The 23,861-nt window shown below is 44.7% G+C and overlaps 1 protein-coding gene across 2 annotated transcripts in view; it reads left to right on the top strand.

Moving 5' to 3' along the window:
- The window catches only part of NTAQ1 (N-terminal glutamine amidase 1), a 173,509-nt gene extending 157,895 nt beyond the window's left edge, over nt 1–15,614 (top strand). For both annotated transcript variants that reach the window (XM_078686806.1, XM_078686805.1), the window contains one exon: nt 11,898–15,614. In XM_078686806.1, coding sequence (XP_078542932.1) covers nt 11,898–12,004 — 107 coding nt within the window. In that variant the 3' untranslated portion in view covers nt 12,005–15,614. The remainder of the gene's footprint in view (nt 1–11,897) is intronic.
- The last annotated feature ends 8,247 nt before the right edge of the window (nt 15,615–23,861 follow it).

Raw genomic sequence — 23,861 nt, 5'->3', positions numbered from 1 at the left:
CTGTGACCCTCTAGTTATTTAAATCAATGAAGAGGCAGGCGCTGGAGACTGGAAAGCAGGAAACAAGGTTTTTTATTCTCTCCGGAGGAGAACACAACGAAACGGACAGAAGGTATCGTTCTGAGGTGCTCTAACGGTATTCCTGAGGCCTGGCCTCTTATACACACATTTATGACTTTATTGTAGATTACACATACATGTTAAAGCTTTGATGTACGGAAAAGACATTCTCGGAACTCCCCTTTGGGCCCGTTCCCACACACATTTACAGTTGAAGTCCCCACCCTAGTCACAACAGGTGATGAGCATCGCGCAGCTGGATAATCCGCCGATTCACGGAATGTGGGGGGTTTGATCGGATCTCATGGGGCGGGGGCTTTGATCAACCCGGGGATTCTTTGATGGGGGAAGCTTTCTATTGTACGGGGAGGGGCAAAGATGGTATCGGCAGAGCTGGGTGTCGGCCTGGGAACGGGGAAGACAAAACGGGCACACGGGGAAAAAGGGGTTTGCATCTAAGGGCCGGAGATCATGAAAGGGAAGCAGGGAGGTGTCGCGCTGGGAACAGGATGAAGGCCTGGGGCAGAGCAGCGCCGAAGAGGGGTTTATGACTCAAGGCAGGTGCAAGCAGGGGGTGGTCAGCGTGCAGGCTTAGCGAAGGCAAAGGGCTGTGTCAGGGGCCAGCGGCATGCAAAAGGGTTCGTTCTGATCGGGGCATCTTAAAATGGCGGGCGCGCACGACAAAAGTGTGGCATCAGGGGAAGAGGCAAGATGGCGCAGATAATGTTCACCAAAACGTACTAATTTTCAACAATGACCTTCGGGTGCATGGATGCACAGGAGTCGCAAGAGCTGGAGTCATGTTCCGATTCAGACACAAACATGCAAATGCCATTTGAGCCAACAACATCTTCTTGCTGCAACTTCGATTGAGCTTAAACTCTGAAAAGTTAAGAGGGGACATTTCATTTAGTTGCTTTCTACGTCCTGTAGAATTTCATCAGTGAAGCATCATGAAAGCAGTCTGCTGGGACATACAGCCATGAGAAGAAAAAATGTTCACCTACAGTGACAATATTTCTGATGGATATTCCCATATGTTCCTCGCCGCATGAGTTAGTGCTGTAACTAATAAGATCAAAGGTATGCAAACATGTAATGGGTTGTGTTTGTCACCCGTTCTTGCGCCCTCGATGAGGACACAGAAAAAAGAACCAGGAACTGCCACCCGCATGCCAGCTGGTGCCAGATATACTCACTCATGTAAAGAGGCGAAGTTGTAGATACAGCTGCATGGTGCCACATGGTGGCGCTATTGCTAAGGGAAAGCTTTTCCAGATCAGTTTGAAGCCTCGTTCTGAAGGTGAGGAATCTGTGCCAAGAGTACGCATCCACCAGAAATATTGCACCGAAGTAAGTAACTTTTTCTTCTGGATGCAACAACTAAGTGGTGTGGACAAGACAATTTCACTTACAAACTAGTGGCCAACAAAGTTATTACTCCACTGTTTCAAAAGAGTTTATGTATACGCATGTCAATTTAAACAAGTTGTATATGTTTATGTATTCCATTCACTTGGTGCTCTGTTGTCAGGCCTTGACATAGTACTGCTGTTTTGTAGGTTTTGGAGTAACGTTTGACTGACGATATAGCATTATTACGGATCAATTTAGGAGATTTAAGGATTTACATGTTTTGTGATGATGACCAAATTATTCATCAGTAAACTGGTGAAGGTCTGCCTGTGAAATTCAGGTGTATATACCAAATGTGTATTTGCTAGCAACTGTTTGAAATAAGGTTTCCTTCTACCAGTGTTTGATTTTTAATTGATACTACTCCATGCTACTCCTCAACAAAACTGCAGTTAGAGTAATGCAGTGATTGAGCTTGTTTTATTACTATGCCATTTTGTTCTCATTACATAAATGAAGCAAACTCTACTTTTGCTAACACGGTGTGATCATGATCCTGGGCTCTGGTACCCTATTACTACAACCAACATTACATCTGAGAGAAAAATCATGTCGTAAATATTGTAAACAAAAATATCAGCCTATTGCAGTTTATTATAGAAACTCTATGGCCAGTAGCATGATATTTTTGTAAGCATATTTAGGACATTATATTCCTGTCAAAAGGTATTTTTGTTTATAGTATCTTGACATAAAACACCCAGAAGCCCCTAAGATGTCTGCAGCTCACTAGCCTCCATGTGAAGCCTAGGTGCTTATATCACCCTCACTCTCTCTGAAGCTGCTGAGTTGCCAGAATAATGAGAGCAAGTGCATTGCAAGCTCTTGGCAGACATGTCATGCCATTGGTGACACAATGGATGCAGAGATGACCTAGGCTGCTCGTGCTGCTCGCGCAACGACAGGGAGTAGAGGTTGGTGTGAACAGGTGGTGAAGGCAGTGGTGGATCCTGTGGCTAAACAGTCATGCACTAATGGATGGTCCATTAACTAACCCCGGTGCCTGAGGATCAGAAGTGGAGGACTCAAGGAGCCTTAACTTGTGCCGGAGTGCAGCAGCCGCACCGTGAGACTCAAAACGAAAACCGACAATGAAGAATGTCTGTTGCTGTGAACAAACATTTTGCTGTCAGGCAGAGCAGTGTTGATTGTAGGGCTAAGCGGAGGCTGTATAACTGCTAGTGAGGAGACAAGTGGAGAACACCAGAAGTAGAGAGAAGACCCAGAGGAACCCCCACTGATATTCAGTGACTGACCCCAAATGGATTTACAAAAAGGCATTACGACTGCAAAGGGTAAAGGGATAGATTGGAGAGAAAAGACTGATTTCTTGAACCTCTGATGTGCTGAACAAAAACAGAAGAACAGGGACCAATCCCTCGTGGACATTACTGCTAGTTCTTCACTCTCTGAACAAAGTACGAGTGAACTGGGCGAATTACTCGGTGCATGGCACCAGCAGTCCGCTCTGAAGCTATCTAGGATACAAGCGTGTTTTCCCAGAGTCCACAATTCTACACTCTCCTTTTACAAAATCGTGTTGGGTCCCATAGCATTTCATTGTCATCCCTTGTCCCCAGGATTCTTCCAGGGCAAGCTTCTATCTACTTTAGCAAAGAATGTTAGGCCTGTACTCAATGGATTGCTTGACAGTTGCGTTTTCCCTCTGAATCGCAATACTTCATACATAAGATCCAATATCAAAAGGCAAATAGAACAGTCAGTCCCAGCAAATTGCAAACTAAATGCTAAATGAAGGTCCTTAGTCAAACTAATTGAAGAGTGGATCTGAAAGAGACACGTTAGTGATAGATTCCTTACCTTAGAATATCTCCAGGCGTCAGACTGGATCCGGAAAGTTTTTCGTCAGCAGTACCCTTGCGCGTCGGTAGGTGGCGTCGTGCGGCTCTGCGTCCGTCGCTGGCGTCCTAAGCGCTGAGATGACGTCACGGAGACTACTTAAGCGCCACCCATGAGCGCTGACGTTAGTTCTTTTTTTTCTTCGCCAGCAAGCGCAGATCCGGTTAGCGCGCTCGTACCCTAGTCACTGTTTGACTAACTTTTTTTGAGACTTTTGTCTCCAATCTTTTCGAGTCCTTGACTCCTGGTGCCAAGTAGGGATGCCTGGATTTAAATCCTGTGGGGCCTGTCGCCATACCGTGTCGGAGGCGGACCCACATGACGTTTGTCTTGACTGTCTGGAGCACGACCATGACTCTCGGTTATGTCTCGACTGTCTGACCATGGCTCCAAAGGCTTTGCGGGAGCGATCCCGAAAGCTGCCGGAGGCCCGGCAGGCATCTCCGCGCCGTTCGAGGTCGAGGGGTCGCTCAAGGGACCGTCCGCGGAGCCATCATCATCGCTCCTCGGGGTCAAAGTCTTCGCCCTCGGAATCGGGTAAGCGACGTCACAAGAAGTCGAAGAAGTATGTTCGCTCTCTGACGTCCCCCCGTCGGTCTTCGGATGCAGACGAGGGGGCCAGGGGTTCTTCCCCTGCGGCTCAGTTGGAGCCTAGGAGTCCCGCGCCCCACCCATCTTATCTGGGTTCCTCGGCGACTCCGGCCCAGGTGCAAGAGTTTCTTGCCACTATGGACTGCCTTTTTGAGGCCTAGGGCTCCTGCCGGTGCGCCTTCGGGCCCACGGTCCCTATGGAGTGCCCTTGCTTGCCTTTGGCTCTGCCGTCGGCGCCGCAAGGTCCTCCGCAGGTGGCTCCGGACCCGGCGCCCCAGGGCCATTTGCCGGCAGCTCTGGCTCCGGCGCCCCCTGCGGCTCCATTCCCTGCGCCGGCGTGGACTCCGTTCGTTCCGCCTCCGCCCTTGCCCGAATTTCAGGGCAATTTTGCCCCGGCTTGGGACCCAAATTGGGACATGGCGCCGGATCGGCACAGTTCCCAGCGCCGTTCCCGACACCGTTGGAGCATTTGTTTACCCCTGTGCCCCCCTGCCGCTGCCTCCTGTGCCTCGCGCCGTGGAGGAGGGGGATGACTGAGAGGCGTCGGAGGACCCTCTTGCACGGCAGTGCGAGTCTGAGCATGAGTGGGCAGAGGACCAAGAGGATGCAGCTGGCCTTGACCTCTCCTCTGAGCCGGGTTTTATGTCTCCTCCCGCTGTCATTGAGTAACGCGCCACTTATTCTGTGGTGCTCCGTAGAGCAGCGGAGGCCCTTGACCTCGATCTGCCTACTGTTTCTCATAAAACGAACATCCTTACTGAAGTGCTTCAGCCAGGGACAAGTTCTACGGAACCTCTGCTTCCGTTCAATGAGGACTTGACGGATGTTTTGTTGGGCACCTGGTCCAGACCAGCCACGGGGGTTCCTGTGGACAAGAACGTGGCCTGGCGTCATCTCGCGGCACCGGGTGACCCTGCCTTTTTAACTAATCACCCGACTTCGGAGAGCCTGGTCATTTAGGCCTCCACTTCCCAAACTGTGTTCCCTACTGTCCAGCGGGATAAGGAATCGAAAAAGCTGGAGCACTTTGGAAAAAGCCTATTTTCCTCTGCCTGCCTGGGGCTGCGGTCAGTCAACACCGCATGCCTTTTGGGCCGCTACTCTCACGCGGTGTGGGACCCAGTGGCGCAGATGCTGCCCCAGTGCCCTGAAGAGGTCTGGGCTGTCCTTTTCCAAGCTGTTGCAGAGGTTAAGGATGCCGCTAAGTTTGCCATTCGGTGTGGGCTGGACACCGCGGACTCTTTAGGGAGAGCGATCTCCACAACAGTGGCCGTGCGTCGCCATGCCTGGTTGCGGTCCACTGGATTTTCAGGAGATGTCCAGAGTTCCCTCATGGACATACTCTTTGATGGTACTCGCCTGTTTGGCGATAAGGCAGACAGTGCACTGGAGCGTTTCAAGGACTCTTGGTCTACGGCCAAGTCCTTAGGTCTCTCCACCACACGCCCTGCCACGTCTACCTTTCGTTCCTTTCGTGGCCACGGAAGGGGTGTCCCTGCACGTTCGTTCAGCCAGAAGCCTGAGCAGAACTAAAATCAGCACGGGCGTGGAGGACGCCGTGGCGGCACAGGGGGCCAGCGGGCGGGTCAGTCAGTCCACCTCCACTCCCGTAGAATCCACCTCAAAGCCTTCCTAGTCCGAGCTTTGGGGTGCACCCAACACCTGTAGGTGGCAGGAGTCAACATCACCTCCCCCACTGGCGTTCTGTCACTTTGGGCAGGTGGTTGCTGCAAATTGTCCTAAGGGGTTACTCCCTCCCCTTTGAGTCTGCCCCCCCCCATGCCACCTCAGTTCCACCGCATGTCGGGGACCACTTTGCCCTTCTCCAGCAGGAAGTCACGGCCCTCCTGGCCAAGGGGGCCATCAAGCGCATTCCTGGGCCAGAAGTAGGATGTGGTTGTTATTCCCACTACTTTCTGGTCCCCAAGAAGGACAAAGGGGGCCTGTGGCCTATTTTAGACCTCAGCAACATCAATCTCTTCTTCCTGAAGGAGAAGTTCAAGATGTTGCCTCTGGCTCAGGTCGTGGCTGCCCTCGACCCTGGAGACTGGATGGTAGCATTGGACTTGCAGGACGCATATTTTCACATCCCCGTCCTGCCGGCCCACTGGTGTTACCTGCGGTTCACGGAAGGCTAGGAGCATTTTCAGTTTGCCCTGCTCTCCTTTGGTCTTACCAGCGCCCCTCGGGTGTTCACGAAAGCGATGGCAGCTCATCTGCGCAGGTCAGGGGTGTCAGTCTTTCCCTACCTCGACGACTGGCTGTTGAAGGCGGGCTCGCCCCAGACAGTCGTCACCCACCTTCAGACTACATCTGACCACCTGCATTTGCCTGGGTTCTCCATCAGCGTGCCGAAGTCGCACCCGAGTCCCTCTCGGAAGCTCCCCTTCGGAGCGGTCTGGAGTCGACGCGGTTTCGGGTTTATCCTCCCGAGCAGCGAGTCCGGGATATTTAGGCTATGATTCCGATTTTTAAGCCTCTATCCTGTGTTTCAGTCAGGATGACCCTCCGGCTCCTGGGCCTGATGGCCTCCTGCATCCTGCTAGTGCAACATGCCAGATGGCATATGCGGGCTCTGCAGTGGGACCTGAAGTTTCAGTGGGCACAGCATCAGGGCAGCCTGTCCGATCACGTCCATGTCTCGGAGGGCACTGCACGTCAGATGCAGTGGTGGTTCGTGAATCGTGATTGGGTCAATGGCAGATCGCTCTCCCTTCCCCAACCGAAGCACACGGTGGTGACGGATGCATCCCTCCTGGGTTGGGGGGCCACTTGGGAGAGGCGGAGATCATAGGCCTTTGGTCTCCGGCGGAGACCTGGCGCCATATCAATCTTTTGGAGCTTCGGGCGATCCGACTTGCACTGAAGGCATTCCTTCCCTCTGTCCGGGGAAGTGTGGTGTAGGTGTTCACGGACAACAGCACCGCCATGTGGTATTGCAACAAACAGGGCTGGATGGGGTCGTGGGCCCTATGTCAGGAGGCTCTGCGCCTCTGGACTTGGCTGGAACTTCAAGGCATTACCTTGCTGGTTCAACACCTGGCACGTTCTCTGAATGCCAGGGCGGAAAAACTCAGCCGCAGGTGCATGATGGATCACAAATGGCGTCTGAACTCGGACGTGGCGCAAGGTCTCTTTCTGCAGTGGGATTCTGTGCATCAAAGCATGCTACTCGTTGGCTAAAAAAGAGCCTCCTGTGGGGCTTCGTGCCCATTCTATCAGGGCAACGGCAGTCACTACTGCCTTGGGATGTGGCGTTCCCTTGCAGGACATTTGTCAGGCAGCTACATGGGCCTCGCTGCACGCGTTTACCAAACATTATTGCCTTGACAGTCAAGTCCGGAGAGATGGCTTCTTTGGCCGTTCTGTTCTCTGTGACTTTCTGGTGTAATCTTGTTCGCAGACCCACCACCGGGGTTGATATTGCTGGGGTATCTATTCTAAGGTAAGGAATCTATCACTAACGTGTCTCTTTAAGATGCACAAGTTACTACTTGTGTAATGATATATCTGTAAGAGACATTAGTTAGTGATAGATTCCTTACTGCCCCACCCATCCTCCCTGTTCTGCGAACTGATTTCTAGGGTTAAGGTCATCCCTTTCAGGGCCCTAGTTTTATGGCACCAGTGGTCAGTTTCTTACATGGCTCTGCGTTCCTGGCGCGGAAAGTTGGGTACAGAACTGACGTCAGCACGCATGGGTAGCGACTTAGTAGTCTCTGTGACGTCATCTTGGCGCTTACGACACTAGCAACAGACGCGGAGCTGCACAACGCTACCCGACGCGCAAGGGTACTGCTGACGAAAAACTTTCCGGATCCAGTCTGACGCCTGGGGATATTCTAAGGTAAGGAATCTATCACTAACTAATGTCTCTTACAGATATATTGTTACACAAGTCGTAACTTGTGCTTTACCTGCAACTATCACAATTCTTTGAAAACAAAGAAACTTTTACCAAATTAGTTTGCGCCCGGGCCAATGTACTTGATTGCCATCTGGTCTGCTATGAAGAAGAGCATGGATAGGAATGGTGGGGATATTTTTATACTCTTTCACCTTCGTACTGTCTCTATCTTCAATAGACAATGTCTAATGGGTATCCAAAGAAAAGGTTTAAGAATGTATTACTTCATTTCAGCATGAGAGGACACAATATCTCTCAGCCTTTTACACTACAGCTGTGATGCACATTACTTCAGCCATTCCTCAGGGCTCTTCAATGGCACGTCTACTCTTTAACACCTACTTCTTCATTCAAACTAATCATCTCATTCAAATTTACAATTCTGCAACTTTGCTGACAATGTAAACAAAATTGAAGGAACATATACAAGCTGCCAGCAGCACCACAGCATCTTGACTCCTTGCAAGTACCAACTAGACAACTCAAACCACCTTAAACCTAATCTCTTGAAAACAGTAATCGTAACATGTGGGTAATGGATCTCACTAAAGGTACCCTTTTATTGCCCTCTGGCATTGGTTGACTCGCTCACACCTCTCAAAACTGTCAGGAATATAGGAATTATATCTTATTGTAACCTAACTGTTAGTATCATAGGTAGAAACAAGTCAGTTCTTAACTCAACCTGCTGAGACTACTAAGAATGATTTCCCCTTTTTGGGGATTTCCCACAATGTGTGCACCATCACTCTTGTAAATGTGTGTAAATGTAAATGTATGTATACTTGTAAAGCGCACTATCAACTTTCAGGCATCCTGGCACCGGGGAACCCTTCCTGGCTTTTCCTGTGAGATGCCCCATACTGGGCACCCCCAAGGTGAAGCCAGGCATCCTAGCGCTTTCGAGGCCGTTGTGGAGATTAAGCAAGCTATTGCCCAGAGTTGCAGAGTGGGGCCCATGATTAGAGTAGGCACCGAGGCGAGAATTATCGAGTCCGTGGACATTGAGCCCAAGACCCTGCCGCGCCGGGAACCCTGGTCCCGGGCCAGACCTCTGCCTCAGGGTCTGCCGCTCTAATCGGTGAGCCACACTTCTCTTGTACACTCTACAATGGACTATTTCAGTAATTTATAGCTTGGGACGCCTGCATGTCTTCAATGTAGGATCCAGAAGATGTGCCAAGTGGCAGGAAGACAAAAAAACTGGTGGAAAGATGGAGATAAAATAAACACAAGATAAGAAAGTTGTTATTAGGGCTGATAAATAGTCAAAATCAGTCAAGTGATACTCAACTAGATACCAAGCAGAACCTTAAAGAGTACAGTAGAAATACCCACGCATGTTACAAAGATAAAAACGTTGTTTAAGCATCATTTCCTCTTGCCTTTTTTCTCACACTAATTACATTTATTCATTGATTTTCCTTTGTAGAGGCAATTTAACAATTGTATAGTATTACCATATGTTTAATCATTTCAATGAATGAATAATGAAGTGCCAGCAGTCATATATTTTTTACAGACATGTGTAATTGACACGCATATTGGTTAGCTTTGCTTCTGCCGTATATATAAGTGATATAATCAACTATTGAGGGTATTGGCCCTTAATTAGTAAGGCTAGGCCAATATTATAAAGCTCACAACAACACACATGCCAATATTGATACTTAATCATACATCATTTCATGAGATCACACCTGACACTCATTGTGACTGAAGAAAATGTATTTGTTTATTATTTAATTTCATTGAGTTTGAACTCAAAAACATACACATTTTACATGAACCTCACTTACTTATACACATACATTGCATGTATCACATGATGTAGACAACAGATTCAACATTTCAAAAGTGAACAAGATCAAGTTCCAATTTTCAAAAACATGAACGTAACAAAGGAAAAATGTAAAAGTGAAACAAAGAGATAAAGAAGCCCAAATTGGTTTCAACTTTTTTTTTAAAACTGTATTTTAACAACCTTGGTCTGGGCAGTGACCAAACAGTGTACTATTCAGGGTACCAAAACAATTTCAACAATCTTTCCCCCAAAATTATTTTCAAAATGAAAAGGAGGGTTAGCCACTTGTGTGGTCATGTTATGTAAAATGTGTCCAATGTATGTTTTTGTGTAAACCATTGAAATTCTCAAAAATCGAGTCTTCAATTTGAAGTTCAAACTCAATGAAATGAAATAATAAATTAAGAAATGTTCTTTGGTCACAATGAGTGTCACGTGTGATTTCATGGAATGAAGTATGATTAAGTATCAGTATTGGCATGTGTGTTGTTGTGAACTATTTATACAAGCGAAGCACTCAAATTAAGAGAAATCTTTTATTTATTTCTGATATTTTTGTCCTTTCTAATTAAAAACATTTGTTTGTGGAATTGCTGTAACCAGGCTTTGTGTGCTCCTTGTGCAATGTGAGCCACCAGGTGGGGGAGAGGGATAGATTTATTTTTACTAAAAAGAGGATTGGCAAAATTGATCATCCAAATTTGAATTTTAATGGATGTACAGAAGTATTGAGAGGGTGTGGGCTGATGCCCTTGCTTAGGACACTAGATGAAAATTTGGAGAATGGATACCTAGCAGAGGTCATCTGAGTGGCAGATTTAAAGGTTATTAGAAGCCCATGTACCCCCTGTGAGCAGACGGGGGTAAATAGTTACCAGTTGTCTGAAGTTGGTGGCGGTAAGGCAGCAGCAGCCCTGCAGACAAGTTAGAGTGATTCATAGGTCCCTCTGATATTCGACTAAGAAGATAGCTAGAATGTCGCAGAGCACCTTTGAAGCCGGGCAGTTTACAGTAATCCTTCACCTCCTTAAACAGTATTTGAGAAGTGCTATTAGTTTGGAGACTACGGGGACACTGACGTACAGACCAAGCCTTAAAGGGTGGTTTTGTAATGTTTCAGGTGGGTCTAATAAAGAGGGTGATTTATAGTTTGGCGGGCGGAGTACAGTCCGTCAGGGTGGAGGAGGACTTTATCTATCACCCTCCATATGTTGAGATGACTGCTTTTCCAGTGGTCATCCCTGTCCATTGAAGGGAACTACCGTCATTGTGCTTCCTTTCAATACACAAACATTTTGGTGGACCGCCACTGTGCGTTTTGATGGCCGTCCACCAGACTTCAAACTTTTTATGTAAAAAAAAAAGAAGAAAAAACTCCCAGAACTGGAGTTTGTTTTTGAAAAACAAAAAACGATAATCCCCACACAATGATAGTCTTCTCCCGGGGTACGGACATCATGAAAGTTTTTTTGCCTATCCAAATAAAATTTGTTTTTTTGCTCGTGGGGAGGGACAGGAAAAAAACAGACATTTAAACAGTTCACCCTAATTATGGCGGGCAGTGTAATGTCCTTCTTCCCATTGTCCATACTCCATTGGGCCATCAAATCAAGTATTCCAACGATGGAGCCAATGGGACTGTCGGATGAATACTTAAGGTCTCTGCCCATCTCTAAATGATTCGGGCGGATCGGGGACTTAGTGGGCAGTATATACCATGACGTTTGCGATGGTACAGTGGCATACCGTGTTCATGAAACTTTATATCAGGCCCAGAGTTTCCTGTCCGCCAGAACCACTCTCGGTGGTTTTCATTTAGCTGATACTTTTTCAATATGTATACTAGTCAGTAGTGACAGTACTTCATAAAGGACTCCCTAAAAGATCATGGCATGGGCATTGGCGGAGCATTACTTGCCTGCTAAAAAAATCAATGTTCAAAAATACATTAGTCCTTTTATTCATGAAATTAAAAAACTGAAATCAATACTTATAGAATAATCCGTTTAACATTTAAAAGCATTTTAGGTGTGGCTGGAGTGACTGCATAGAAGAATCTGGGCAGGTCATACCAGATTTGGCGACTGAAAGTTTACTCCCGCCAATTTTAAATTGTGTCTGTTGTAAAAAAGAAAACTGTGACACGCTGTGCCTATATTGATGCAATGTACCTTTTGTACGCAGGCGACATTTACCGTGTTGACATGCCTTCTTATTCCCAAGCTAGCCATCACAAAAGCTCTCTGCCTTATTTTTCAGAATCACAGATGAACCTGAGTGACTTCATCAGCATGAGCCCCCAGGTGGGCTGGGGCGCGGTGTACCCGCTGCCGGAGTTTGCACAGCGGTTCGGCACAGTGAGCTAACTTCGGGGGCCTATGAAAGAAGAATGAAGCCATTTAATGCCGAGTGTCCGCTTACTTCCGGCATCATTTATTAATGGGGTCTGTGCTCATAAATGATTCACATCGAAACCTTGTGAATGTGGGGATGTCATTCTTTGCTTGTTTTCTGCCCAAAGAGAAGGAAAGCGGAGCATTAAACTGAATATGATTACCTATCTTATGAAATAGATAAAAACACCTCAGATTGATTTGTATTTTTAGCCACATGAGTGTCTACTCAAATGTGAATTGTAATCCTGACTTCATGGCTCAAATGTTTATGCTAAATTTTGGTAACAACACATACATCCGCCTACCTCCACCAGTCGGCGGACGGCTTCCTGTGACCTGGCATGGTCCCCCCACCTTCAGACGCCAATAGGTCTCTAGTTTACTATGAACGGTGGAGAGGACAGCCTGGAGAGGGGGTGAGATTCCCCATCACTGCTGTAAAGTGTGTCATTACATGCAGGTGTCCTCCCCCTCAGGCCTCACTATTCACCTTCCGCTCCCCTGCATTACAGGATCTATGAAACCCAGAGAGGCCTGGCGCATGTTAATCACTGGTGTAACAAAACTTGAGGGGGGTGGGGCCCTGTAAGATACGTGCAGGGGCCTCCTCCGGACTCAATCAGGAGCTCTCTGGCAGAGTACTGTGCTGAGGGGGCCCCCACAACGCAGGGGCAGAGGGGGCCTGTGTTAAGCCACTGATGGTAATTCCATAAAGTCATTCAATAGAAATTGTAAGAATGGAGCCCACATCTTCTTCTTTTGTGACATTGAAATGTTCTCGATACAAAGAAGGTCCCACAGCCCATATAACACATCTCTCTGTTGCGTTGGCTTGGACTTTCACCATAATGCCGTAAAGGTTTGCTTCTCTACCCATAATGCTCATGCCATATGCTTTCTTGTGGGAGAGTGCAGAAGATATGTTTGTGCGTTTCACAGCCCCATAACTACCGATGGGGGAATCTGGGTATTTCATTGGCAAATATATATCTAGTGCATCCAGGACCACATCCTAATAGCACATAATGTTTGGATAACACAACAGTAGGGCACTAGTGAGCCTGCTTCCTCACATCCACGCCACCAGTGATGTACAAGTCCAATGCTTGTAGGTTAGTTGGGGTGTTATACCATTATGTGGGGATCTTCAATGCAGCTTCCCTACCCGCTACAACACTAGCTGTAGTGCAGGCCCGGTGGTATATCTCTCCCCACTCACTCTTTCTGTAAATATTCTGCTCAGTTCTTTCTCCCAGCTTCTCTGTCCTGTTGTCTGTTCTCCACATCCTCACACAGAATTGGTATGTCTCTGATGCTCAGAAGCTTATCTCCCTCTTTCCTAAAGATCCATGTTTCAAGTTGTGTCGGGGACTGGCTAGTTTGATTGAATTATGGAGGACCGAATACCTAACCTGGAAATAGTAGTAACATTTCAATCCTGAGAGGTCATAGTCTTCCTTGAGTTGTCCAGATTACATTCTTCCATCCACGTCAAAAAATCCCCCATTCTTTTACAAATCTTTGATTTGCAAACTTCAATCCTGACTTTAGACATATTTTGATCCTGGCAACATTGGGTTCTCTAGTCATGCATCTTTTAGTTTGAAAGTTAAGAAAAAATACATTCTAAATTACTTCACCAGCATTGAAAATATCGAGGAAGCTTCTTTTGAAAAAGAAGATCTGTCATGCCCTTTTTAAAATAAACATTCCTTCTTCCGTGTTAACTCTGCTACTACAATACGGTAACCAGGTTACTCTGTGTCATCAGGGAAACAATTTTCATGTCCCGGCTTTTCCTTTAACAAATGTATGCACTGTGGGAATTGCAGTTTTGGTTCATTTCAACCCAACTAACTGGACTAACACATCTGAAATCATTGGTTTGTAAAAGGCAAGGCCAGGAGTCTATAGTGGTATTTCTAAAAACATACTCACATCTGGTAACCTCACTGATCTATTTATTTATTTATTTATTTTTGCAACTTGTAAAGCGCGGCGTATACCCGTAGGTGTCTTGGCGCTGTAACTCGTCTTGTTGTCTCTGTCAGAACCTTGTCAGTTTTAAAGGAGCATGCTGAGGAAGTAAATCATTGGTCAAACAACCAGGTCTTCACAAGTTTTCTAAATTGCCACAGTGATGATGTCGACCTTATCACCTTCGGCAGAGTGTTCCAAAGTTTGGCCGCGGTGTTGGTGAAACATCTGTCTCCCCAGGTGACTGTCCTCGTCCGAGCCACTGTGAGTTGGTACAGGTGTTCAGATCTTAAGGATCTCGTAGGATGATACAAGGTGAGCCTCTGTCTCAGAAACACCGGTCCAAGACCTTGTAATGCCTTATAAGTAAGGCATAAGGTTTTGAATTTGATCCGGTTACTCACTGTGAGCCAGTGGTAATTCCTTATTACATGCTTGACGGATGTGAATTTTGGGGTGCCTGACAGCAGCCTTGCTGCTGCGTTCTGAATATGTTGTAGTTTGGACACCACCTTAGATTGAGCATTCACAAATAAACCGTTGCAGTAATCCAGTGATGATAATATCAAGGCACTGACCACAGTTTTCTTCGCACTCTCTGGGAGAAATGGTAGAATTTTTCGAAGGAGTCTAAGTTTATAAAATGCCACCGCTGTTACCTGATTAGCATGATTGGTGAAGTTCAGCTAGGTAACCCAGCAGTCTCTGTACCATGAATTGACCTCATTTAAACTTGGCCTTATTGGCCATTTATTGATAAATGTTATGAATGTCTCCAAATGTCAATTCTCAATCACTTGCATCCTGGCTCTGTCAAATTTCTGGAGCTGTCCTTTTGCCTCGTCCCCCCCTTTTCTATTGTTACCTTTTACTATTGTTACCTGTTACAGCCCTGTGTGTTCTTTATTATCAGCAATTGAACTGCACCTTTGCCCCCTTCCTTTTCCAAGCCACTCCACTCCCTTGCACCACCACATTGCAGTCTGCGATATAGGTACCTCTATACTATTAGAACATTGGAATGTTGATCTCTCCATTGAAAACAATGGAGTACTCCAGGCTCCTAAAGGACGGTAGTAACCCGGAGCATCAACATTCCAATGTTTAACAAAACCCTCACGGAGCCCAAGAGGATTTCAACACCATCGGGCTCCGTGAGGCCTTTGCATTACAAATTAGAACATTCTGCTCTCTAGGGGCGGAATGTTCTAATAGCTTTGGAGCCCTCAGTAGCGGGCTCTACCAGCCATTAAAAGCCTGCAACCTTGTTTAAAACTGGGGCAGGCCTTTAATGGCCTGTAAAGCCTGCTACGGCAGGCTCTAAGGCTATATTGAAAGCTCCTAGAACTGAATGATGCTGTACACGTGTGAGTACCTGTGACCAGACACAATATGGGCTGATCAAGGAAATCACGTGTGAGTGTTAGGTTTCTTTCATTTCAAATTTGTTTTCAAAATATTCATATAGTTACTCCATTGAAACAGTCTTTATTCTAACAAACCAAACCTCCTGATGTTAATGACGTATGTTGGTTTCTTCTAACCTATTTTCTTTTACTCGAACTGTTACAATTGCACTTGTAATAAACCATATTTTATTTAATTGGTTAAGTGTGGCTCATATTTTCAGGATGAAAAATGAATTCTCATCCTAGGGTGGGAGAGTGAAAATGACTTTTTGCCACCATATTTCGAACGTGTATTTTGTTCACAGACGTTTTTGCACATCTAGGTGTCACTTAAGTTCACTTAAAACGCTCTTGCCAAAGATAAAATTACCTGTCCTGTTACACAGAATCAGGACTGGTGGGATGTTATAGTTGAAATGTGAAATTACGAGCACTGAAAACCCACCTGTTGGAAGATGTTATTTCTTTATAAGGAGTAGAAGAGGCAGGGATTTAGGGGTTTCCAGGAGAGACAGGTTGCTAAAGAAGCAAGAACCCAACATCTCATTCATAGGTAATATCCCACCGTAGAAAGCCATATGAATTTACTCTGTCAAAAGCAAAACCAAGTGCATTTCTAGGGTGGAAATGGACAGGGAACCACTTATACTTAAAAGGACACAAAGAAAGGTCCTTTTTGTTAATAAAAATAATGTACTTGTGGAGGAAAGAAATTAAGTGTGTATATGCCCTTTTGTATCACACCTGGTGGAAGTTTCTCATACAAAATTGTATGTATGTGAATACTCCTGGAAACCTGCGACAGCCCCAGGTTTCCTGGTGTACTCCCGGCATTGTTGCTGCAGCTCGTCTGAACGTTGCTGCAAGCATTGGGGTAATCCAGTGGGAACATGTTTTAAGCTTTTGATCCATAACTTTATTGTTGTTTGGGTGGTGATACTAAATGTGACTGAATAAAGTATTCCATGGCCTGGCCTAGCCAGAGTGAGTAATAATGATATCACTTTAATATTGATTTGTTTCTAGTTGCTAGTATGTGCTTGGGGTTAATTAATAATGCAGTGTCAAGTCTAAGGGCCAGATGTAGGTAGCCAAATACCAGTTGGTAACGGCCGATTTCGGCCATTACCGACCGGTATTTGGCTTTTGACATGTAGGTGGGTCGGAATTTACAGAATCGGTATATTTACCGATTCGGTAAATTTACCACTTCGGTATTTTTCCGAATCGGTAAATATACCGATTCTGTAAATCCATATGTAGGTGGCACAGTTTGCAGTGCCACAGGCCCTTAGGATTTCTTATTTTACCACCCAATCCTATTGGGTGGTAAAATACAGAATTCCAGTGTACATGCACATCTGTGCATGTACACCTATGCCATGTGACACACAGACATGCCCTTGGGGTGCTACAGGGTGTCAAAGTGACACCCCGTTCCCCCTGCCAGGATTCGGTATTTACCGATTCTGTAAATACCGAATCGGTATTTCACATTGATTCCTATGGGCTTCAAGGCCCATAGGAATCAATGGGAAATACCGATTCGGTATTTACAGAATCGGTAAATACCGACTCTTACAAAATCGGTAATTGTAAAATTAAATTTACCTACATCTGCCTCCTTCCAATTTACCTACTGTTAAATACCGATTCGGTATGATTCGGTATTTAAGAGTAGGTAAATCGAATTTACCTACATCTGGCCCCAAAGGGTGGTGTGATACAGAAACCAAACATCAGGACACATTCTAGTGCCCCAGTTTAGACACAAACTCGTCTCTTTTAGTGCCTAGCCTTGTTGAGATCCATCGGGTTTTTATGGCTCTTTAATCAAATATTGTTGGAAAAAAGTACATTTTTATGTTGTTGTCTCTCGTCTCAAAGCACGGTGTCCGATATCATCTTTTCGTGAAGAGGTCATTGCTTATGACTGGTGCCTTCAATTTCTGTGCTATTAATCCTGTCAAACATAGATTTTCGCCATTCCCAATAACTGATAACAAGTACAGCCCGGTAGAAACATAAGTGACAGGCAAAATCAATAGACAAGTCATCGCACAATTTAACAAAATACAATTTGGATTTGGATTGAGAATCCTGCTGTTGAACATACATTAATGGGCTATAATGAGTCATGTCTTTTCAAATATTTGAAATAAAGTCTACAATGTATCCTAGATATGAAAGAAAATACTCAAATAAAGGTGATTTTAGGAACCTTTTTATTACTGGAAAATTAAAGTGAGCGAGACAACATCTCATCAGTCTCAAATACAAAATACACTGATAATACGTTGCACAAAAATAATTGCTTGCAAGTTCTGATTTTGTGAACCATTAGAGTGGATAATTAGGCACAACATGCTTTAGACTGAATCTTTGGCTATATCGTAAAAAATATGTCCTAGGTTATAGAATAATAGCATAGCAAACTTACAAGTAATGAGTAAATGCTGAAAATAAATGCAAGGAAATAACACTAAAGTGTTCCAGCGAGTTTTAATTAAAAACAGTTTTTTACATGTTGGGGCTTGGAGCAGTGGCATTAGACCTAGACCTTTTACATTTCAGGAAAAATGTTTCACAAACAGTGAATTTACATATCCAATTGGGGAATACCGGCCAAACTATTGAAACCAATTATCCAGCTCCATACTAACACCTGGATTCAAGTTAAGATCGGCACTGGATCGCACTTATCTAGAAAAATCCGGACGACAAAGGGAGTGAAACAGGGATGTGCGCTAGCCCTGCTGCTTTTTAATCTTTTTTTAGCTGACCTTGCAGCAGATCTGGAAACAATAAATAGTCATCCCCCCAGGATCAGTGGCGCACATATCAGTAATTTCCTATATGCTGACGACATCACTCTTATTAGCCGTAAACGCGTCGGCCTGCAACGGCTGTTAAACATCTTACACGTGTAAGCCACCACGAACAAATTGACGGTAAATCTCAAGTAAACTCCAGTGCCCATACTTGGCAAGAAGTAGTACAGAGGCGGTGGCTGGTCTTATGACAACATCCAAATTCCAGTTGGCAAAACGTACAGGTACCTAGGATTCCATATCGATCCAAGGGGCACACTGATAAAACATCGTCACAAAATTGCCAAGAAAGCCACAGGTCTCCTAGTCAGCCTCTCTAAGCTCTATAAAAATCTGACCGGCCCTAATTTAGCCCAATGTTGGAAGTAATGCGCGCCAAAATAGGCCCCACCCTGTCATATGGCTTTGAGATCTTTCTTGGCAAGCTCAGTACCACACTTAACCAACAGACAATCAAAATCTACAAAAGGGTGCTTTGGCTTCCAAAAAGCTTGTCTGCCGCTCAGATCCGACTGGAGCTTGGCCTCCGAAACTACACCTTGCAAAGCATGGGGTCCTTTCTTAACTTTTGCCATAAGCTGAGACAGGCCAGAGCCGGGACCATCGAGTCCCTGTTATGGTTGGATACCAGCGCTAATATCGGCAGCTGGCCACATAGCCGGTAATTCAACAAATGCAGTTCAAAACTCTCAGCAGAAGTTCTCTGGTCTCTCAATCCCGGTAAAAAAGCTTTCAAATTCAGCATCAAAAAGTGCACCCATTTATGCTCCAGACTGTTAGACAGAGAGATCCTAGTTAAAAGGAAGTACGCATGGGCAGTAATCAACTCGTTCCAGCTGGCCCCTTCCTTGCCACACTTGTCTTGCTCTTATTCTTTACACCTAAAACAAAGATTCTTGGCCCTTAGGATGGGTGAGTGGCTTTTCTTGAAACATCTACCTCAATGGCAGCGCCCCTCAGCCGATTTTGTGTGTAGAGGCCGCGGTAAATCGGATGAAACCCTGGAGCACGTTGTGTGTATCTGCCCAGCACTGCTGTCCCTGCGCAGAATAAAGCTGAGGCCAGAGTGGAACAAACTGGGAGTCCGACCTGCAGGCAGGGCATCATAGCGCCCTTGAACCCAGAGAACACGGTTTTAAATATCAACGTCATAACTTTTATACATTTGGCTTATCGTCAATTCAAGGTCCCCCATGCCTCCAATTGAACTAAGTCACGCTGAGGTACCCCCACTGTTTGTTCCAGTAAAGGCCCACAATGGTAGAAGTCATGGGTGCCAGCCGACTGTTCGAACTGGCGCACTGATTCAACGAGGTGTCTGCTACTTTTTACTTACCTTTCACAGTGATGAATTTTGTCTTTTTATGTTTTACATTTTTTTTAAGTACTGTCTTATGAAGAAATTTGGTACCATGTGCTTTTTATGATTTCTTTTTTTACATCGAATAAAGCTTGCCTGTTATATGTTTTAAAAAAAAGAATTTACTTCAGCAAGTGACGGAACACAGGTAATTGCATTGTCACTTTTGACCAGTTTTGAGGAAAGCAGATCAGTAACACACAGAGAAATATTGGACAGAAAAACGATGCTCTTCGTTTTCGTTTAAAATAGTGGATGGGCAAGGACCTTATATGTTTGTGCAGCACTCACATGTTGATTTTTAGCTAGAATCCTATAGTCTGACTACACCAATTGGAAGGAGAACTGGATACTCTTGCGAACTGTCTTGGTGCCTTCAAGATGTTTTCTGTGTATAAGTAAAGGTGTCGTTTTTTGAAGAAGTAGCTTGAATGCATTTATTTATTTTATTTATTTATTTATTTATTATAAAGTTTTGTATAGCGCGAACAAGACCCGTGGGTATCAGAGCGCTTAACATAGAAGAAGTAAAGGATTAAACAAATATATTAACAGTTATACGAACAACAGACATGAGGTAGATGATATATATTCAGAACACATGTGCAGTTAGTGTTAATAGTCAGTTGCGGCTAAACTTCTATCATAGGCAAATATATATGCATAGACATATAGACATATATGAGGTAGATCGTTGTAAGTTCATGTAGGATGTAGTTATCAGTTCGGTCACGATAATGTTTGGTGATATACTTTAGGTCGATCTAACATCCTAGAATTAGCGTTCATTATATTACTGACTGTGCCTCCTTTACTGATGTCATAGCTGTTTTGTATTAGGGTAGTAGTAGATCAGATCCGTGCTCAGAAATTGGCTCTAAGTAATGTATTTATTCATCAGAAGGCTCTTCACTTCCCGTTTGAATGTTGCCAAATTCTGGATCTTCCTAACGTTAGGAGGGAGTGAGTTCCAAATTCTGGGGGCGGCTCCTGAGAACGCTCTGTCATAGGTTTTTTTCTTTCGGAAAAAGGCTGGCCGTAACAGAAACTCCTCAGCACTCCTAGCTGGTCGGTTACCACCGGACAGCTGAATTTTCTTCGCTAGGTATCTTGGGGTGTTGTGGTGTAGCGCTTTATGGGTGATACATGCTAACTTCATTTGGATTCTGGCTTCATAAGGTAGCCAGTTTAAAGCTTTCAAGTGTGGGGATATATGATCATATTTCCTAGATCCGGTGATAATTCTTGCCGCAGCGTTAAGGCATGCTTTCAGTGGTGCTGTGGACGTTTTTGGTAAGCCAGCTAAGGTGGTGCAGCCATATTCGATCCTCGAGATAACCAAGGATTGGATTGCCAATTTGAGATCCGCCTCTGATATGAATGGTTTCAATTTTCTTAAGTAGTTCAGGTGGAAGCGGGCATTTTTAGCCATTGAGTTAATGTGGGCTTTCATGTCCAGATTCTCATCTAAGGTGATTCCTAGCGATTTAGCTGAATGAATTAGTGTTGGGGTGCAGTTTAGGGCGGTCACGAATTTCGTCCATTCCTTTGTTTCTGTATGGCTCCTTGCTGGTGAGATTAGTAGGAACTCTGTTTTGTGAGCATTTAGCTTCAGCTGATTGGCAGTTAACCATTGTAGGGCCATTTTTAATGCCTCGTTCATTCGTCCAATGTCTTTCAGGGATGCGATAAATCTCGACAAATGGAATTAAATAGCGCTTCATGTCTTTCCCATTAAATGAATCCTTTCCTTCATCGTGAGACACCAAACTCAAGGAAATAATCCACAGTACCGACTCTGCATGTTGTTGGCCGGTCTAAGGTACCCAGTGGCTACAAAAAACAAAACTCAGAGAGTAGAGAATCCGAAACCCCTGAAGCACAATGTCCCTGGGAACCATCATTGGGAAGTGAGATCCTAGCCCTGTGTGAGAATGATGCATGCAGCACCTGGGGTATTGTCTGCTGAAATATTTTGTGAGAGTACCCGACCCCTCACTAGCAGTTCCCTTTATACCCTATTAACCCTAATTGATTAATGGAAATACCCCTCTCCCGATTATTGGCCAGATGCTATTTTTTGTCCATCCCTTTGCCGCGTGTGATGCCAGCTGGATGTCGGAACCACTGTAAAATTAGGATTTGATCATCAGTCCCACAAGCTGCCTCTGTGGAGCACTCCTGCCTCACAAAATTGATAGAAGTGAGTGACCCCTGTGTTAACCTTGCAACTCCGACTTAACCTGATGTCTTTACAATCTTTCAAGTGTCTTCAAAAATTGGATCATTTTGTGCTTCTAAATGTTATAAATTAACTTATTTTCAGCCCGAACTGACCGAGTCTCTGTTGCCTAACTGAAGTTTCACATAACTTCAGATCCTTACATGTTAACAACTACAACGTTTGTGTTAAATTAATGTGCATTTAAAGGTTTGTGCATCTTATCCATATAGTATTGTTTGATTATTTTATCCTTTATACATTTTTACTATGCTAAGTTGCTTATCTTCTGTCTAGTCTTGAATGACATGCCTATGAATTAATTTATTTCTGAGCGATATCTCAGTTAATATTTTACAGCCTTCCTCTACGAGGACAGGGGACTATCATTTATCCGATAAGTGAATCTTTGACCTTTTCCACACGAGTTCTGAGGATTTGTGCTCCTAGCATTGGAGATGATCAAAATGTTATGGTTTTCTGTTGGGCTCAGATACGTTTTTGACCAAAGTAATGGGAATTTAAGTTACTCGTCGGTGTTAGGCTGCCCTGTTCGATGTCAGGCGGAAACATAGGAGCTTCTGTATACACTTTTGGTTCTCAAGAAATTAATTTTCCACCAGCTTTAAAAAACATGGTTTCAAATGGAACCCATCATGGTGCCCGAATCAGAAACGAGACCTCTCTTTAAATTATACTAAAGGGATCCTTACCACTTTGTAAGCTAGAGTTTGGCCGTACCTGATCATTTTTGAGTGACTTAATTCACCCACCGCTTGCATTTTATATGTGTACCTAAACTTGTGTTTCTTGACTTTAGTGTTACCAATGGAGAATGTGAAAGCTGTATTACCTTTTGACAGCTGCTAGGCTTTAGAGATCCCTTCACGTCCCCCTTACATCTCTTGTTTGACTTTCAAACCTGCCCGGCTCCTACAGGTAACACATTTTTCGTCGAGAGAATGTACTAAACGTTTTGAGGCTTAGTTTTTGAGTTGCATTTTTAATGCAATGTGCAGCAAGGGAATGAAACCAAGGTGACCACCTTCCATTGCCTGCAAGTGAAGCGTGTACACATTTTGCAAAAATCAGTGTTCTGAGAATAGATGACGCGTCAATACCTTTGAAGGAGGCTTCTTTCTTGAAAAAACTGAAAGTACCAAATGAAATCTGAAATCCAGAAGTCTGTGCATCCCCCTGTACAGGCTTTACTAATCCTCCGGGAACCTTAGCTTAGAGACATTCTTATTGCATGTCCAAAGAACATCACACAGTCCTTACCAAAGGCTGATGCCTTTATTGTATTAAGCTCGACCTTCCTTAATGCATTGAGTAAGCCCATGGCATCTCCATTGCTTAAAAGTTATTATTTCATCCATAGGGCTAACTATAGATCTCTGAAATGTGTTGCTTACTGTCTTTTTTCTTAGTTTCCTCTAGTTTTACTGTCTTTGCAAGTGTCTCCCTATCCCTGTGTCTTTGTCAGTGCCTCTTTGCCTCTTCATCCCAGAGCCTTTGACAGTGTCTCCTTGTTCTAGTACCTTTTTCAGTATCTCCCTGCCCCATTGCCAGTTCCCCCTGCCATAGTATCAATTTCTCTTTGTCCCAGTGCCCTGTCTTCCTGTCCTGGTACCATTGTGGGGAAGGAATGTCCACTGCATGGTATGCAGGTGTGCTTCCTTGCCCTAACTTCTGACTGTGTGTATCTGATATTCTTGTATTTTTTATTATTTGGCCCTACTCTTATACTAATCTAGTTTTTTATTTTTGCCCCAGCCTTACAGTAATCTAGTATGTGCACAGAGACCTAGACCTGTCCCTTTAAATGATTGGGTCAGAGGATGTGTCCTGGAGGGGCACACCAGCCCTACTCTCATTAATATAAGTGAACTACTGTCCCTGTCTTGATTTGATTCTATCTGGTATCTAGCCACGGACTGTTGATTGAAACAAATGGTTCTTTGATCCATTCACGGTTGCTGTATTGAATCAATTTTTTTAAAATTTATGTTTATTAATTCATTTACAG

This window comes from Lissotriton helveticus, chromosome 4_1 (genome assembly GCF_964261635.1).
Source record: "Lissotriton helveticus chromosome 4_1, aLisHel1.1, whole genome shotgun sequence".
Classification (NCBI taxonomy): domain Eukaryota; kingdom Metazoa; phylum Chordata; class Amphibia; order Caudata; family Salamandridae; genus Lissotriton; species Lissotriton helveticus.
This window is presented reverse-complemented; position numbering and strand designations above follow the sequence as displayed.